The sequence below is a fragment of the Cyprinus carpio genome, chromosome B1 (genome assembly GCF_018340385.1).
Source record: "Cyprinus carpio isolate SPL01 chromosome B1, ASM1834038v1, whole genome shotgun sequence".
NCBI lineage: Eukaryota > Metazoa > Chordata > Actinopteri > Cypriniformes > Cyprinidae > Cyprinus > Cyprinus carpio.
The window spans coordinates 6,230,584-6,248,724 of NC_056597.1; the positions used below are offsets into that span (position 1 = coordinate 6,230,584).

General features: G+C 34.8%; 2 protein-coding genes across 10 annotated transcripts in view; one reads left to right on the forward strand and one right to left on the reverse strand.

Moving 5' to 3' along the window:
• Positions 1 to 706: 706 nt before the first annotated feature.
• si:dkey-1h24.6 lies at positions 707 to 4,271 on the reverse strand. Its single transcript, XM_042716349.1, has 4 exons — positions 3,990 to 4,271; positions 2,242 to 2,574; positions 1,466 to 1,584; positions 707 to 1,003 (listed from the first exon to the last, which is right to left on the reverse strand). Exons 1-4 carry the CDS (start codon positions 4,072 to 4,074, stop codon positions 893 to 895), a joined length of 648 nt encoding a protein of 215 aa, XP_042572283.1. The 5' UTR covers positions 4,075 to 4,271; the 3' UTR covers positions 707 to 892.
• Positions 4,272 to 9,623: 5,352 nt separating this feature from the next.
• Positions 9,624 to 18,141, forward strand: part of raph1b (Ras association (RalGDS/AF-6) and pleckstrin homology domains 1b) — a 55,545-nt gene continuing 47,027 nt past the window's right edge. For 3 of the 9 annotated variants that reach the window (XM_042716356.1, XM_042716354.1, XM_042716355.1), the window contains exon 1: positions 9,624 to 9,962. The gene's annotated coding sequence lies outside the window, so the exon portion shown is untranslated. The other 6 variants (XM_042716350.1, XM_042716358.1, XM_042716351.1 and 3 more) reach the window with 3 other exon arrangements.

Below are 18,141 nucleotides of genomic sequence, written 5' to 3' on the forward strand. Positions count from 1 at the left end.
TGTTTGGGTTCCCTGTATAGTTTAGTTTAGAAAAAATTTGAAACAAATAAAATGTACATTACCAGTAAAAAAGATTTTTAATGTTTTTTAAAGAATTTTTAAAGAATTCTCTTCTGCTCACCAAGTCTGCATTTATTTGGTCCAAAATACAGCAAAAGCAGTAATACTGTGAAATATTTTTACTATTTAAAAAAAACTGCTTTCTATTTGAATATATTTTAAAATGTAATCTACACCCACAATATCAAAAATAAATCATAAGCATTGTTACTCCAGTCACATGATCCTTCAGAAATCATTCTAATATTCTGACTTGCTGCTCAAAAAACAGTTGTTGTTGTTATTATTATTATTATGTTGAAAACAGCTGAGTAGAATTGTTTCAGGTTTCTTTGATGAAAGTTTAGAAGAACAGCATTTATCTGAAATAGAAATCTTTTGTAACATTATAAATGTCTTTTATCATCACTTTTGATCAATTTAAAATATTCTTGTTAAATAAAAGTATTAATTTATATAATTCCCATTTTTTATGCCAGGTTGGAGTTATACACTGATTTTTTGTCATGGACCTCCTGAATTAGCCCTGGCCACCCCATGTATAAAACTCTAGCTCCGCCACTGAAAGGTTTGTTGTTTTGTTTATTTCCAAATATAATTAACAATAAGAAAAAGGACAAAGAGAGAGAACACACACACACACACATGCTAGCAAAGCTAGCACCATTATGGCTACATTTAATAGTGGGTTAAATGAAAATATAATACAAGACTGTAAAAATGTATTTTGATTTTTCTCAGAATGCAGTGTGCCCTTTTAAAAACATTATTGTCTGATGTGATGTTTTAGTGGTTGTTCTTGGCAGGGTTTGTTAAATGTTGTCAGATAGTCTCATACTACAGTGTCTATGTGAAAGCCCTGCCAGGTTGGATGTTGAACCCCCTGCCACTTCCGTCTGCATTCTCTGTCCTTGAAGGGAGTTTCAGTTTGACTCAACTTGACCTGATGTGCAGAGGATGGGATGTGCATGGGAAAGACATCAAAAATACAATGATCATCCAAGGGCAACGTATCAATTAGTCAACATTCAAAGATCTGAAAGTTTAATCAATCCATAAATAAATAAATATTAGTAGGTAAATGATACTATCAAAAAGTGTAATCACTATAATTACTGCATGCTATTATTAAAAAAATAATATAATATAATATGATATAATATAATATAATATAATATAATATAATATAATAATAGCACAGCATTGCTAAGCAATATTATAAGGCCAGGATTACTAATTGGCATATTTAAAAATGATATTAGCTACAGTCTTATATCTTTATGATATTTTATGAGACGTCAATCAAATGGATAACTTTTCTAATACTCTGTAATACACTGATTTAAATTATAAAGATATACTATGTTGAATGGCCCTTTTTCTAGATGTAAATATAAGTATTTACCCGCAGAATTAAAACGGTGCAAGTCATTATCACCCCATATGTGGTCATGATTCCTAGCACCACCCAAAAAGTCAGGTGATCAGCATGTTGACAGATGGCACACGATTTAACTGGTCTTCCTGTTGAAACACACACATGTTGGATTTCTATGTTTTACGTGGGCATTCCATAGACATAATGGTTTTTATACTGTACAAACTGTATTTTCTATCCCTGTACCCTAAACCTACCCATCACACACAAATTTCTGTGTTTTTAGATTTTCAGGAAACTTTATTTTCTATGATTTATAAGCTTGTTTCCTCAGGGGAACCAAAAACTGTCTCCACAAGGACGAGGATTTTTGATACTGCCATCTTTGTGGGGACAATTTGTCCTATAGAGCATACCTCAACCACGCACGCACACACACACACACACACACACACACACACACATTGGGTTTCCATGTTTTATGGAGACTTTCCACAGACATAATAATTTTTATATTGTAACTATGTATTCCATCCCCTAACATTCAATATATGCTATACATAATATAATTTGGGTATTACTACACTTTTTAAAATTTTGACAATTTGTCCCCACAAAGCAGGGAATACCCGAACCACAGACACACACACAGAGAAAAGGAGTGACGCAAAATGTGACTTTTAACTGTACATTAACCAGAGCACGAATAATAACATCTCTGAATTACAAATTGCTAATTATATTGCCAATTGTTTAATGCTGTTGACAATGACAATGTTCCATAACAACCATAGTGAACATACCTTCAACAAACACAATAGTTTGTGGTTTGTGCTCCACTTTCTGAAATGGAGGAGGAAAGATTCTCTCGGCCTCACAAGTGTACAGGGCTGTAGTATTCACTGTAACATTGTTCAGGATAACACTGGTACTGTTATTCGTATCATTGACTTTGAAACTGGCAGGGAAGTCTCTTCTGTTGTTATTTTTGCTGATGAATGTATTATTAATGCTGAAATAACAGATCTCTTCTGAGCCTTTATATAATTTGAAGACCATTTCTGGTGCACTGAGTTCAGGGCAGGGTATGGTAACACTGCTGTTCAATGCCACGTGTTGCACTGATGGTAGATTACCTGTGGTGAAGAGGAGACAAAACATCAATAACATCTTAAAACTGCTTAATACACCGTTTTTAAGTTTTAACTTTTAAAATCTGAAATTTTTCTTTGGTACAATATATACTTATATTACATTATTTACTTCGTTTGTGGTTTTTGCAGAATCCACAAATCACCAAGTCACCCACGTTATCAGAAAAGACACCGACTGTTCTCAAGATCACTTATAGGCTACCATAGTATATGCACTTCTTTTTTTTTTTTTTTTTTACTGTTTTTTAGTGAATTATGACTGTTTTCTTTTTAAATCCCTGGTGGTCTGAGGAAACTTTATGTCAAATTAATGTGCACAGACACATTCTTATATACCTAACTCATAAAAATAAAAAACAAGCTGCAAAAGCTTAAATGCCAGAATAACAAACTGAAGCACAGTTTTGACTGGTTTCTTAACTTCACAACTTTTAACTTTTGCCTGTAAGAGTGGAGAAATGTTGTCATAGAGACAAAGTTTCTTTGAGCAAATTGCTTTGAACTTCACTTTGGAAAAAAAAAAGAAAGAAAAAGGAAATACTGAATCATCCTTCTGCAGACTGATTAACTCCCTCAGTATTTTCTACTGTCAGAATATCAGTGCAAAACATGTCAGCTTGTTGTAAAATGTAATATTTGTTGCAAAATCACACTGTTTGTGTACTCTATTGTATTTTGCAGCCTCGCAAATGAGATGTTTGTGATAAAGTTGGTTTTAAATGAGTGTGACTGCACATTATTTCAGTTAACAAACCTAATTTAATCAGTTAGACTGTATTTTGATTTTGATTTATACACTGGCACCAAGATGTAAAAGTTCCTGAATCCTTTTTCTACTTGTATGTATTTACACATTATAAATATTAGCCATTTTTTGGCCTATTATGAGTTTTTCATGTATATATATATTCTTATATATGATCATGTATTTATATTTGTCTACCATAAGGGCATTTCCCAAGATTCCCCCAAGATGTAAACAAACAACAGGTCTTATAGTATCTTGTAATGGTGCCTTTACATTTCATAATTTCAACATAATACATGCTGACGTTATTTCTCCTTGTTGTTATTCCAACCTCATAAAATGTGATTTTCCAAATGGCTGATAAAAGAGACAAACCAAATATATCTTTATTCTTGTGCAAATATAAACACTTGTTTTGGGCTATCAGGCCACTTCAGGCCTCTCGACTCGAAGCCCCTGCATTTAAAAATCAGTCCCAGGGCATATTCCATCCCATGCTAAATAAGGCTTTTGTCATATGCTTTCAGCTAATCAGTTAAAAATCATTTAATATGACTAAAGCAGCCTTAACACGTTAGGTTACCCAAACAAAAGTAATAACCCACTGTATTGAATGTTTAAAGTAAATCACAAAAAAAGAAGATCTTACCTTTGCACATGCTCTGTGTTTCAGACAGACTGCTATGGAAGAGACAGAGACTTAACAGGGTCACACATGTCATAAAAATCTCCATCTGTTGAATTCTAAGTCTTCACACAATAGAAATGCTGTTGAAAACGGCAGGCTGCCTTTCACTGCCTTTCGGCTTGGTACTGTTTTGCAAGTATGGCGTGCTTGTATGGCAAATTCAACCTTCAGCGTAACAGAAGAACACATCATGAGCCAAACAGGAAGTTTCCATTCTCTCCTTGCACCCTTTGTGGTTGATGCTATTTGCGTGTTAAGGTTTCATATAGTGCGTCTGTTACCGTTCAAATGGCATCATACAGTTCCTGGTGTTTTCTCATTGAGGGCAGGTAAAGGAGACCCCTGTTGGGGTTTTCTAGTAAATGGGCTGTTTGAAGAGTTGTCAGGAGGGGGGTTATTTAGGGTTAAAGTGGTTTTGTACTTGAGAGTAACAGATGCAGAAAATGAAAGAGAGATGGGGAGGATGTAAAAAAAAAAGAACTCTTCAATGTTAAAATGACAGAAACCTTTGATTGGAAAAGACCTGCATGCATTTGTTTAATAAAGTGCATTAAAGCCCTTTTTCTGGCAGTCACTGACTCTTTCTAACACATGCCTTTAAGGAATATGCCTTTAAGCTGATTTATAGCAAGTCTTCTTGTTTCCTGTTTTTAATCTAAAACTGGATGCACGTCAGAACCAGTGCACTTTGTGATCTCTATGGCAACCGATTCACAGAACACTGAAACCATTACCAACCCACGATGCTGATGATGATCTCTGTTTGTTCTGCCTTTTCCTTGATGGAAAAAAAGATTCTGATTAATTAAGTTTCTTCTTACATTATTCATGAGATGAGAACACGTGCAAATAATGAGGTTTTGTGGTTGTCTTTATATTTAGACCTAAAACTGGAACTAGTTTCAGACCCCTACATGCACTAGCACCCCCTTAAACATATTTCCTGCGTGAACCACAAAATGTGATAACATTTACAGAGCCACCCATTCATGAAAGTGTGAGTGTGAGTATATACTGTATATATATATATATATATATATATATATATATATATATATATATATATATATATAGATATATACATACCGTATATACATGTACATATAATCATACACACACCATATATATATATATATATATATATATATATATATATATACATCCCGTTTATGTGTGTGTGTGTGTGTGTGTGTGTGTGTGTGTGTATATGTATATATATATATATATATATATAATATATATATATATATTATATAGATATATACACATACCGTATATGTGTGTATATATACAGGTGCATCTCAATAAATTGGAATTTTGTGGAAAAGTTCATTTATTTCAGTAATTCAACTCAAATTGTGAAACTTGTGTATTAAATAAATTCAAAAAGTAAGTCCTTGGTTCTTTTAATTGTGATGAGTTTGGCTCACATTTAACAAAAACCCACCAATCTCAACAATCTCAACAAATTAAAATATGGTGACATGCCAATCAGCTAATCAACTCAAAACACATGCAAAGGATTCCTGAGCCTTCAAAATGGTCTCTCAGTTTGGTTCACTAGGCTACACAATCATGAAGAAGCCAAAGAAGCTGGCTGTTCACAGAGTGCTGTATCCAAGCATGTTAACAGAAAGTTGAGTGGAAGGAAAAAGTGTGGAAGAAAAAGATGCAACCAACCGAGAGAACCGCAGCCTTATGTGGACTGTCAAGCAAAATTGATTCAAGAATGTGAGTCTTGGCGTCAAGGCATCAAGAGGCACCACACACAGACGGGTCAAGGAATTTGGCTACAGTTGTCGTATTCCTCTTGTTAAGCCACTCCTGAACCACAGACAACGTCAGAGCATCTTACCTGGGCTAAGGAGAAGAAGAACTCGACTGTTGCCCAGTGGTCCAAAGTCCTCTTTTCAGATGAGAGCAAGTTTTGTATTTCATTTGGAAACCAAGGTCCTAGAGTCTGGAGGAAGGGTGGAGAAGCTCATAGCCCAAGTTGCTTGAAGTCCAGTGTTAAGTTTCCACAGTCTGTGATGATTTCGGTGTGCAATGTCATCTGCTGGTGTTGGTCCATTCTGTTTTTTTTTTAAACCAAAGTCACTGCACCCGTTTACCAAGAAATTTTGGAGCACTTCATGCTTCCTTCTGCTGACCAGCTTTTTGAAGATGCTGATTTCATTTTCCAGCAGGATTTGGCACCTGCCCACACTGCCAAAAGTACCAAAAGTTGGTTAAATGACCATGATGTAGGTGTGCTTGACTGGCCAGCAAACTCACCAGACCTGAACCCCAGAGAGAATCTATGGAGTATTGTCAAGAGGAAAATGAGAAACAAGAGACCAAAAAAATGCAGATGAGCTGAAGGCCACTGTCAAAGAAACCAGGGCTTTCATACAACCTCAGCAGTGCCACAAACTGATCAACTCCATGCCACGCCGAATTGAGGCAGTAATTAAAGCAAAAGGAGCCCCTACCAAGTATTGAGTATAACATACTTTCCAGAAGGCCAACAATTCACTAAAAATGTTTTTTTTATTGGTCTTATTAAGTATTCAAATTTTTTGTGTGAATTGGTGGGTTTTTGTTAAATGTGAGCCAAAATCATCACAATTAAAAGAACCAAAGACTTAAACTACTTCAGTCTATGTGCACTGAATTTATTTAATACACGAGTTTCACAATTTGAGTTGAATTACTTAAATACATGAACTTTTCCTCAACATTCTAATTTATTGAGATGCACCTGTATATATATATATATATATATATATATATATATATATATATATATATATATATATATATATATATATACACCTAATTTTTTACCTTAATTCTTAGTTCTTTCGCAGTTAACGTGTCTTTTCTTCTTCAGGTTTTTTTTTTTTCCTTGACCCTGCTGATCCAATGAAGGGACTGTAATTTTTATGCTTTTTAAATGGATAGAGACAGAATATCAACCAAAAAAATCCAGAAGAACACATTATATAAAGGTTAGAGATTGATTTGCATTTCAGTGAGTGAAATAAGTATTTGATCCCCTACCAACCAGCAAGAAATCTGGCTCCCACAGATTGGTTATTTGCCCATGTGGAACACAGATTAGTCCTGTCACTTTAAGAGGTTACTCCTAATGTCAGCTTGTTAGGTGTATAAAAGACACCTGTCCACACAATCTGTATCTTCCATTCCAACCTCTCCCACCACCATGGGTAAGACCAAAGAGCTGTCAAAGGATGTCAGAGACAAGATTGTAGATCTGCACAAGGTTGGAATGGGCTACAAGACCATCAGCAAGAAGCTTGGTGAGAAGGAGACAACTGTTGGTGCAGTTATTTGGAAATGGAAGAAATACAAAAATAACCATCAATCGGCCTCGGTCTGGAGCTCAGTGCAAGATCTTGCCTCATGGGGTAAGGATGATCATGAGAAAAGGAAGGATTCAGCCCCGAACTACACAGGAGGAGCTTGTTAATGATCTTAAGGCAGATGGGACCACAGTCACAAAGGAGCCTACACCGCAATGGACTGAAATCCTGCAACACAAACAATGCACCCCCCCCAATGAAACCACCCTCAAAAAACAACACTTACAAAACTTTTCAAAATAACATCAGCCAAAGAACATATAATAATACAGAGAAGGCTTGGGAGAAAGTGCTGTGGTGTTTTTCTTCCAGGATTTTGGACTATAGAGGCATGAACAAAAAGCTTCTTTTTTTTTCTTTTTTTTTCAGATTGTAAAATCATTGATGTGTCTGTTGTACCTCCTTTCCTGTTTGGTTTGATTGAATGGATGTTGTTTTGTTACAAATAAAATGCAAATAAAAAAGCTTGTCAAAAAAAAAAAAAAAAAACCCCTCTGTGCAAGCCAACAACAGTTTCTGCAAGTACTAAGTCATGTTTTGTTTGGGGATCAAATACTTATTTCACTCTCTGAAATGCAAATCAGTTTTCTAATCTTTATATAATGTGGGGGTTTTTTCTGGATTTTTTTGGTTGGTATTCTGTCTCTATACGTTAAAATAAACCTACCATAAAAATTACAGACCCTTCGTTTCTTTGTAAGTGGGCAAATGGGTAAGTGGGTATTTTTGCTCAGTTTGTGCTTCTGAATAAAACTGAGTTATTTTTCCTCGAGTATGAGCTCCATATTCTCACGATAACAGAATAACAACAAACAAACAAAACAAAACTATATATATATATATATATATATATATATATATATATATATATATATATATATATATATATATATATATATATATATATGTTTTAGACGGTTAAAGTGCCAAAGAATACACCGGAGGAAAAGCGTGCAACCTTTTATAATTAACAAAAAACGACTATTGCATTTATGGTTTTGTCCTCTGGGGGGAGAACGTTACTACACTTTCTTAAAAATGTGTTGCTTCGTTCTTCAAAACAAACAAAATATCTATAAATAACCGACTAACTAACTAACGAAATGCCCGTTTTGTTACAGTTTTTTACATTTCACTTTGGAGTTTGTAACCTATCTTTACCACATGATGTGACTAAGAAAAAAAATATCTACAATTATTCATTGAAATTAATTAAAATAAAACTTTACCAAAACCGTTAGATAAATTAAACATAATTAACAAACACAAATGCATACACATATTATAATATATTTAAAATGGTTACAAATAAACAACAACGACATCACTGAATGACAATACAATAAGATAAGGTCAACAGAATCTAAAGGTTATACAACAAACAATTAACACAGATCGCGAATGACATTACAGAGACATTCAACAATCAGTTCAAACAATCATACACAAGGAGAGCATCTAAATGCATGAATTGTTCTCTGTAATATCTTAAGGTAAAGAGGTTTCAGAAGTGAGTTTAATTCCATTTTAAAAAAGGTATTTTGTTTGTGAATGTAAAATTTACCTTATAAAATAAATAATAATAATAATAATAATAACAATAATAGCACGTTCCGTGGTTTATTTTTGGTATTATTATAATAAACATTATATCTTTTAAAATAAAGGAGTGTACAACATTGGCAAAATCAAAGAATTGGAACCTAGGTTAGATCAAATTTGCTTGGATATAGGGCAATCAAAAATTGATGCAAAAAGAACATAAGCAGCCATTGTCCAAATATTTTGAAAAAATATTTAAATTGATAGTGCACTCACACACATAGTCTATATATATATATATATATATATATATATATATATATATATATATATATATATATATATATACACACACACACACACACACACACACACACACACACACACACACACACACACACACACTGTATATATGTTTCCTTTGTCTTACAGTATTTCCCAAATAAAAGCCATCTATATCATCAACCAAAGACCTTCAGTAGAACTTTCCATTTGGCGAAATTTTCCTTTTAAATTGAGAAATGTGGCGCACATGCCTATTGTTACATTTCTTATCTTACAAATTAATACCTTCGAACAGTAAAGCATATCGTGTAGATACTGCACATTTATTATTCTGAACTGCCCACAGTTCAGTGCCATAATACACGGCACGCACATGTGCTGTCTGTTGTCCTCATGCACCAGTAGCGGCCTGCTGTTGTTCTCATGTGGAGAGAGGGGGGATCCACGCACCTCCTTGTGATCGGCTGATTGGTCGAGTGCTGAATCTGGGCAGGACAGGAAACGGGACGCAAGGAACGCGAAGCAATCTCCGTTCTCCGGGAGAGAGAATGGAAGAGGAAACCGAAATGTGTCAATAGAAGACTAGAAGGATTGAATCGGGCAAATGAATAATTTGCCTTTTTAGTTATATATATCGCGCTGTTTAGCACTAGGGACGTGGGATATTTACCTTTAACATTATTCTTAATAATTATCGGGTGCTTTCATTACATAAAAGAATTGCAGAGCTCTTCGTCGCTGGGTAAGTGGCTACTATCTCATCTTTCTTGTGTCTGATACTCATACATAGGTTTAAACTTGTGCGGCGTTCTGTTGTAAAAGTGGGTTTACATTAGGAAAGGGCTGGAATATCTCAAACTGGCTAAACAAACTGGTGTAGCTATACTGTCTGCTGTTATTGTGTGTCTTTATGAGAGAATTGCCTGGACAAAAAGACATGGAGCGTGTTAAAGAAAGGGGTCGAATTCATCTTAGTCATTTGACAATGGGTCAGTTCCCACGTGCACAAAAGCTCTGCATCATCAGTCAATGGATTTGGCTGACCAGGTGCTGGTTAGTTTCCAGAACTGTAATAAGCTCGTGTGATTATCCACCTTTGGCTTTATCTCCAGTTGAGTCAAAAAAGCCTCTGGTTCTGTGTTTGTGGCCGAGTAGCCTGTATGTACTGTGGCTATAGCGCTTGGTCTAATGATCAATGTGACATTTCGAGCATTTCATCATGTTACATTTATCTACCAACAACACGAACAGAGAAATAAAAAGTCCGTCACGTGCGTGTTTTCATTCATCGCTGTATGTCGGCTTGATCCTGGGTGTGTTCATTACGCCCATAAATTTCATGCCCCCTTCACCCCACGTTGGTGAAGGGAGTTGTTTTATTTTCACGCACTGTAATTATGCGTCCATTTGTGCGCTTTAAAATGAATATCTCTTGAGCCAGTGTCGTCAGCTTGCTGGTCTCCACCCTATCGAGCCCGTAGGCTAGCATGTAGTTCTGGATTTTAAACCATACATCTCGATTTGGTAACCCTATAGGGTTGATAAATGAATGAAAGCAGTTTATTACGGTATTGAGGGGGGAAATGCAGGCTATGTAAAGATTTCTGGCGTGTTTAAGCGTCTTTTATTCGCATGTCGCGTGCGCTCTAGGCCATCGTGTCCAGACTGTGTTCATTGTCCTGCTACAGTCACTCAGGTAATGTGTTTGTCACATGTGCTTTTCCAAGTATTTCAATATCGTTTTTAATGTAATTCTTCATCCATGTTCACGAATGGTCATTGAATCGTGAATAGGCCCTATGTTGCGCCCATTTTAGGCTACTGTTAAAGTGGGTGTAAATATAATTGGTGTTTATACTCAGAAGAATAATCTTATTACTCCTGACACACAGGATATGTCAAACAGGGATTGTCCCTTGCAAGCCTGGTTCATGAGAATAGGGAAATTACATTAAGACCTGTAATTTATTGGGGACAATTCGAGTGCTACTTTGGAGGTGTTATTGTTCATGGACACACCTCAGTTTTATAGTTTTATATTACCCATTAACCTCATACAGGACATGTCTAATCGGGATGAAAAACTGTACTTTTACACCAATCATTTCTGCACAAATATGTAACAAATAATTTGAACCAGACTGTTTGTACATAACTGTGTCAAAAAAAAAAAACCGGTGCTGGCTGTAACTGCATTGGGGAGTGAAGCAAATCTAATTTGTTGTTTTCCCTGGTAGTACTAAATGACTGACTGCAGCTTAAGAATATTTGACAAGATCCACTGAGGGGTGTCCATGCATTTCAAGTGCTTCTGCCAAATAAAAATCCATGTAGTGAGAGATTGAATCATAGGAAGTTTCTCTAAGTCCTTGTGTCACTTTTTCCTCTTTCCTTTTCAGTCTGTGCCCTTCAGTTGTGTCCTTTTTTTAGTCTGCTCTAGCTGTTCAATGTCAGAGGATGTTGTCTACATCCTTGATAGCTAATGGGTAGAAGGTGGGATGTAGTCTGTAATTTGCTGACCTTAAGAAAATAAGTATTTGGTCCATGTTTTCCCATTTTTCTTAGTTCCTTATGCACTGCCATTCAGAGAAGGTGGTCCTGATGAGTGTGGACAAAGCAGTTTGGATGAGAAAAACAGCTGTCGCTAATGCATCACAACGAGTCAAATATCTAAGTTGTATGTGTGTGAGCAGTTTAACTAAACATGCTTTTACAGTTAAGGCCAAATTTGCAGGAGACAATCCAGGTTTGCATGGGGCAGGTTTATATACAGTACATCATCTCCATCCTCTAGTCGGTACATTTAAAAAAAAAAAAAAAAAGACACTTTGAGTTGGATCTGAAATCAGTGCTTTTTTGTTCAAGAGCTGGGGCCACACAGAAGACTCAGATGTTAGTTGGTGTTATTTTACCAAAACTCCCCCTCAGAAAAGGGGGCAGACCTTCAAAGAGAACTGTAACCCTCCGTGAAACAGTCACCAGGGAAAGTGAAACCAGATAGGTCCTCAGCAGCTACAAGGAGCCGCAGTGGAGCACCTGGAGGCCAGCGAATGCCCTGCTAGTATAAATGCTTGGCACCAATCATCAGGTGTGCTTGGTCCTTCGCTTTCAAGCCTTTTAGAGCCAGACTCTTCAAAATCAGCTCTCTAATTTGCCTTAAGTAATTTGCCCAAAGTTAACTTCCAGACAGAACTGAATAAGAAACTGCATATTATTTTATTACTGCATATTATTAAAAAGCATATTATTTTCTTTTGCATGTTTTGGAGAGAGTGTTTTAAAAGAAACTGTGGGTTCTGTGTGTCTATGTTATTTTAAACTAATTTACTGTGCTTAAACTGCATTTACTACCCACTTATAAAATAAATTGCTTCAGGAGAACAGTAGGCTTATTTAACAGTGCAATTGTCAAGAAATTCGATTCAGTCAGGCTTTATGTATTACATTTATGTGCAGAGCAGATTAGGCTACACATTAAATTCATCCTCATTAAAGGGATAGTTCACCAAAAAATGAAAATTCTGAAGTCAGTGTTTCACAGAAGAAAGAAAGGCATACAAGTTTGGAACAACATATGAGCAAATGATGAATTTTCATTTTTGGTTGAACTATTCCTTTAATAAATTTAGTGTATCATTAAATTGAAATCAGTCCAAAATACAGTTTAAACAAATGATTAAAGCTGAAACAAAAAATGGCATGACAGGTGAATTTACATGCGTTTTAAAAGTTCGATTTTGAGTCAAACTCATACAATAACAGACCTACATAATCATTGGGATAGTTATTGGATATGTCAAGCATCTTTACATGTTAATCAGACAACAATCATACTCAGTGTTGTACACTTACACTAAAGGACAGAAGTAACAAAGGTACATTGAATTTAATCCTTCTAATGTTCAATTATGCATTGTGTCATGGATATTTAGACAGACAGATGAAGACTGTAATTTGACTTTGCAAAAACCCCACCATTAAAACTCTGCATGTAATCTCATTTACTCATTGAAACACTCCTAGAATTTGAATATTTGTGATGATTCAAACATTAATGTGATGTCATTCTGCACCAAATATTGACAAAGGTACTGATGCATCTGCTCTGACCTCATCACATTCTAGTGATTTTCTAAAAGAACTGAGGACAAAATGCTGTCATGCTGCCTCTCACATGATATGGGGAAAGGTTTGGTGAGATGCTTCTATTTCATTGGTAACTTTATAAAACTTAAGGCATCCAAACTTAGTTGGAATTGTGCAGATGCCAAAATGGATGGGGAAAGTTGTTAGAGATGGATTTTTCTTATTTCATCTATTCTGGAGAAACGTCTGGAGAAAGTGTTTGAAAGAAGTGTTTGCAACACATTGGGAAATTCTTTACTAAAACTTGCTAGTCTGGCAAGAACAAATGAAGTGGCTCATTGCCCAGATTCTGACCTATATTCTTGCCTTCCATGTGTGTCCCAATGATGGTTGACCTCTCGTGACATTAGTGATCTCACCATGACGACAGCCCTACTTCGTCCAGCTGGAAAATATATCACTGAGTGTTCTTCTCTTCCCTCCAAACAGAGTTTTTTTCATTCAGTACATTTACATTAGAGAAAGAGAGGGATGTCCAGAAGAAATATACTGAACTAAAACAAGAAGATGTAATTAAATTAATTACACCGTTAAATAAATTAATAGAGCATAAGAAGAGGGGAAAGAAGAATGCATCAAATCCAGCATCGGGATGATCTCATTTATTAAAAAGCTTTAAGGTCATATCTCTGTTCTGAGAGTGAATGATGGGTCAGAGCATATCCGGTCACCACTGTGTGAAATGTCAGCCCTCATGGAGTTTCTTAATTGTTTACGGTTGCAATATTGTTGCTTATTCTTCCACTGCAAATTCCAGTATGTTTGCATCATATGCTTTTGGAAATATAGTTGCCATCTGAAAGCAGTGAATCTGTATATTGGGAAATTAAGTTATTTTAATTTTATATGATTTTAAAGAAGTTATTTTAGACAGTGAAACACTCTCTTCCTCATGCTACCAGCAGTCTACCAGTAACTTTAAAGGAACACTCCACTTTTTTGAAAATAGGCTCATTTTCCAACTCCCCTAGAGTTAAACAGTTGAGTTTTACCATTTTCGAATCCATTCAGCCAATCTCCGGGTCTGGTGGTAGCACTTTTAGCTTAGCTAAGCATAGATCATTGAATCTGATTAGACCGTTAGCATCTCACTCAAAAATGACAAAAGTGAAAAAATGATTTTCTATATTTTTCCTATTTAAAACTTGACTCTTCTGTAGGTACATCGTATACTAAGACCAGCAGAAAATGTTGAAAGATGATTTTCTAGGCCGATATGGCTAGGAACTAGGGCTGCACAATTAATCGAATTTGTAATCGCGATTACAATTATGGATGCCACAATTACGTAATCGTTCAAAGCGGTAATTAAAAGTCCACTTATGTTATTCTGCGTGCTTAAGATGTGTTTTTTTTCTTTCTACATGTTATCTTAAGGGTTTTTCCCATTTTAGTTTTAGTATAAAATTATAATACCATTCATATTTTTATTTTTTTATAATTTAAAGAAGAAACCAATTCGGTGTATAGTTGACATTTAAGGCCTAATACTATAGAAAAGAACTAAAAAAATTTCAGTTAGTGTTTTCAGCTTGTTTAGTTTCATATAAAAATACAACATGCAGTTGCATCAAACAATGGTATAAACATCATTCAATGTAAATTGTGATAATTTTATTTAATATTCGCAATTTCAAGGGAATAATCGACGATTATGATTTTTGTCATAATCGTGCAGCCCTACTAGGAACTATACTCTGATTCCGGCATAATAATCAAGGAACTTTGCTGCCGTACCATGGGTGCAGCAGGCACAATGATATTACGCAGTGCCTGAAAATAGGCTTATTGGAAGTTACCTAGCTGGGACTATTTTCAGGCGCTGTGTAATATCTTTGCTGATTCAATGATCAATGCTAAGCAAAGCTAAAAGTGCTACCGCCCGACCCGGAGATCGGCTGAATGGATTCAAAAACGGTAAAACTCAACTGTTTTACTCCAGGGGAGTTGGAAAATTAGCCTGTTTTTTAAAAAAGTGGATTGTTCCTTTAACAACTTTATCAGTTGTTAAAGACTTTAACAGTGATTTTTAATCTCTGATATTAATATCTTCACACACCTTCAGATGGAAGTTTCTAGGACAGTATATTTTTTCCTTAGTCTTAGTGATACTGTGGGACTGTAACTGTAAGAAACCTGAGTGCTGGATGAATTAAAAATACTGAATCACGTTTTAGACATTCTTCTAAAATTGTGGTATTTATTTTATACGTTATACATTTGACCTGTCTGTGAGTATGTAGTATAGTGAAGCATGAGAAGCCTGATCGTGTGCATAAACACTCCAGGGTCATTCAGAATGTTTGAACTCACAGAACATGTGAGCTTTGACAGCTGAAGGTCCAGTTATTGTTTGCTGACTTTTCTGGCTAGATTGGGTGTCCCTATAATGGTAGAAGAGTCACCAGTCATCTAATCTTGTTAGTTTCATGGTTTTCCTCAGATAAAATAGTTTTCCCAGATAAAGACTAGATCTAGTCTAGACCGAAGCTAATTACACCTACCTAAGTATATTGCCATTTGTGGTTTCCATTGATTTACTATTGATTTTTGGGGTAGGACTAGACATAGTGTTTAGAAAACAGGCTCTATTCGAGAGGTTTACTTTTGAGTATGGATGACAGAGTGTGAATTTTTGGGAGGGTCTGACCTTGTTAATAAAGGGTTTAACTCCCTCAGCAGATGTTCAAACAAACGGTTAGTGAGAGCCTTACAAAGTTCATTAAACAGGATTAATTACAAAAGAAACCTATTTTAGACTGCACATTTCCTAATGTTTTTACTTAGAGATTTGACCGACATATTTAAACTGTTAAGTATTTTGTTTAAAATCTTAAATGTCTTATAGTTTTTTTTATTGATTTTATTTTATTAACTTGATGAAAAAAAAATAATATATGTTGAGTTTCAAATAATTTTTAATCGTTTTAAATTAATATTTGGATTATCAAATAAAAACCAAATCATCATTTTTTGTCCATCCATTAAAATTTTCATGCTTCAAAAAGTACAAAAATACACTGTAAAATATATGAATCAAACTGTTTAATCCAAGTCTTCAATATTTTTATATATATATATATATATATATATATATATATATATATATATATATATATATAATCTGTTTGCCAAAAATTAAGAAGGTTTTATGGATTTGAAATGACATGAGGAGTAATTGACATCAATTTTTCATTTCAGTTTTTTTTTCATTTTTGGGAGACTATCCCTTTAAAATACAATTATCTCTCACTAAAAATGTGAACAATATTTATATAGTTTTTTACCTCTGATTTTCATTGCAATATCTGAACTGTCCTGAACGCGTCCTGCAGATAAACATCACATTTTCATTTTTGGGTGAACTATCCCTTTAAACACTGAATCTCCACTATGTTTTCTTGATGTGCAGTAATCATGTAAAGAAATTGTGTCTCTTCAGAATACTTGGATTAAACCGCTTGGTCATTATGGATTACTTTTAGAACTTTTAGTCTTTTTGAACTTTTTGTATCTTGAAGACTTGAAATTGACTTTCCAAGGGACTGAAATCTCTCAGGTTTCATTAAAATATATTTTTCTGTGTTTCGAAAATGAACGAAACTCATGAAGGTTTGAGACAACATGAGGGTGATTAATTAATTACAGAATTTCATTTTTGGATAAACTGGCCTTTTGCAAAAGCTATGTATTATATTTTCACAAAAGGAATTATTCTTTTGTGAAAGCCATAATCAGGCTGATTCATCTGAACCTAGTTGAACACATTTCTTGGGAGTGTTTATATAAGACATAAGAACAAAAACAGACACAAAGCAATGTAATTAAACAGAAGTAATGTTTTTTTCCCTCCAAAATTCCAGCAGCTAAAGTACCTCCACAAATAAAAGTCAAAATGTTAAAATTAAATTTTTGTAAGCAGTCATCTTAATAATAAAAAAAAAAAAAAAAGTTGCGCATATCAGTCCTAAGAGTGTTAGTAGACTGGCAGCAGCCAGAATCAAAATCTGGAAAGACTTAAGAAGAATTATAGCAAGCAAGTCTTTTCTGACATGTTCAAAAAACTGTATGGTCATCGTATGGAAGATTTCAGAACTTTAGTTTTGGCGTAGCTGGAATGGAGCCTCATCAAACCCCCCTCACTGTGGGAATATTACATCTGATGAAATTCCCACAGCGTGTATACTTTGTACAGTATAGAGGATCTATTTGTAGCTGGCAACAGAGTTTATCTAAGTGTCTTTGACAGAATATTGAACATTTCTAGGGAATTGATTCAATCCAGATCATGGTGCAAACCTAAAAGAGGCCATATATTTATATAATATCCATTAGAGAAAGTGAGCCTGCTCTACAGCTTTCACAGATATTCATCCTTTGGTCTTGTTATAAATATCTCTGTGATATATCAGATCAGTGGTGTCCCATTAAAGAATGGACGGAAGATTATTTGGATCCACACTTAACTATTGTATCCAAGATATTTCTGTCAGCATACAGTAAGTGCCATCCAGTCAATGCTAATATATTTTGCTGTTTCATGTTAACTTTGATCATTTGTATTGATTTGTTCCCTTAAAACCTTAAAACCAATCTTCTATTGATAAATATCTAAAGTATGTTAGTTTATTTTTTGTGCACTAATCCTGATAGCGCTCATAGTAGTTATGTTCTCACACATTTATGCTCATGAAATATATATATGTCTTGCTTTCTTCATTTCAGGCATTTCTGCTGATTCATGTCATCTATTCTGCTGTGTGTGTGGTTTAGTT

Coding starts and splice junctions, on each gene's coding strand:
- si:dkey-1h24.6 (XM_042716349.1), bottom strand. CDS start 4,074: ATGGAGATTTTTATGACATGTGTGACCCTGTTAAGTCTCTGTCTCTTC. Junction 2,575..3,989: donor AACACAGAGCATGTGCAAAG/GTAAGATCTTCT, acceptor TCTTCACCACAG/GTAATCTACCATCAGTGCAA. Junction 1,585..2,241: donor AACTATTGTGTTTGTTGAAG/GTATGTTCACTA, acceptor GTGTTTCAACAG/GAAGACCAGTTAAATCGTGT.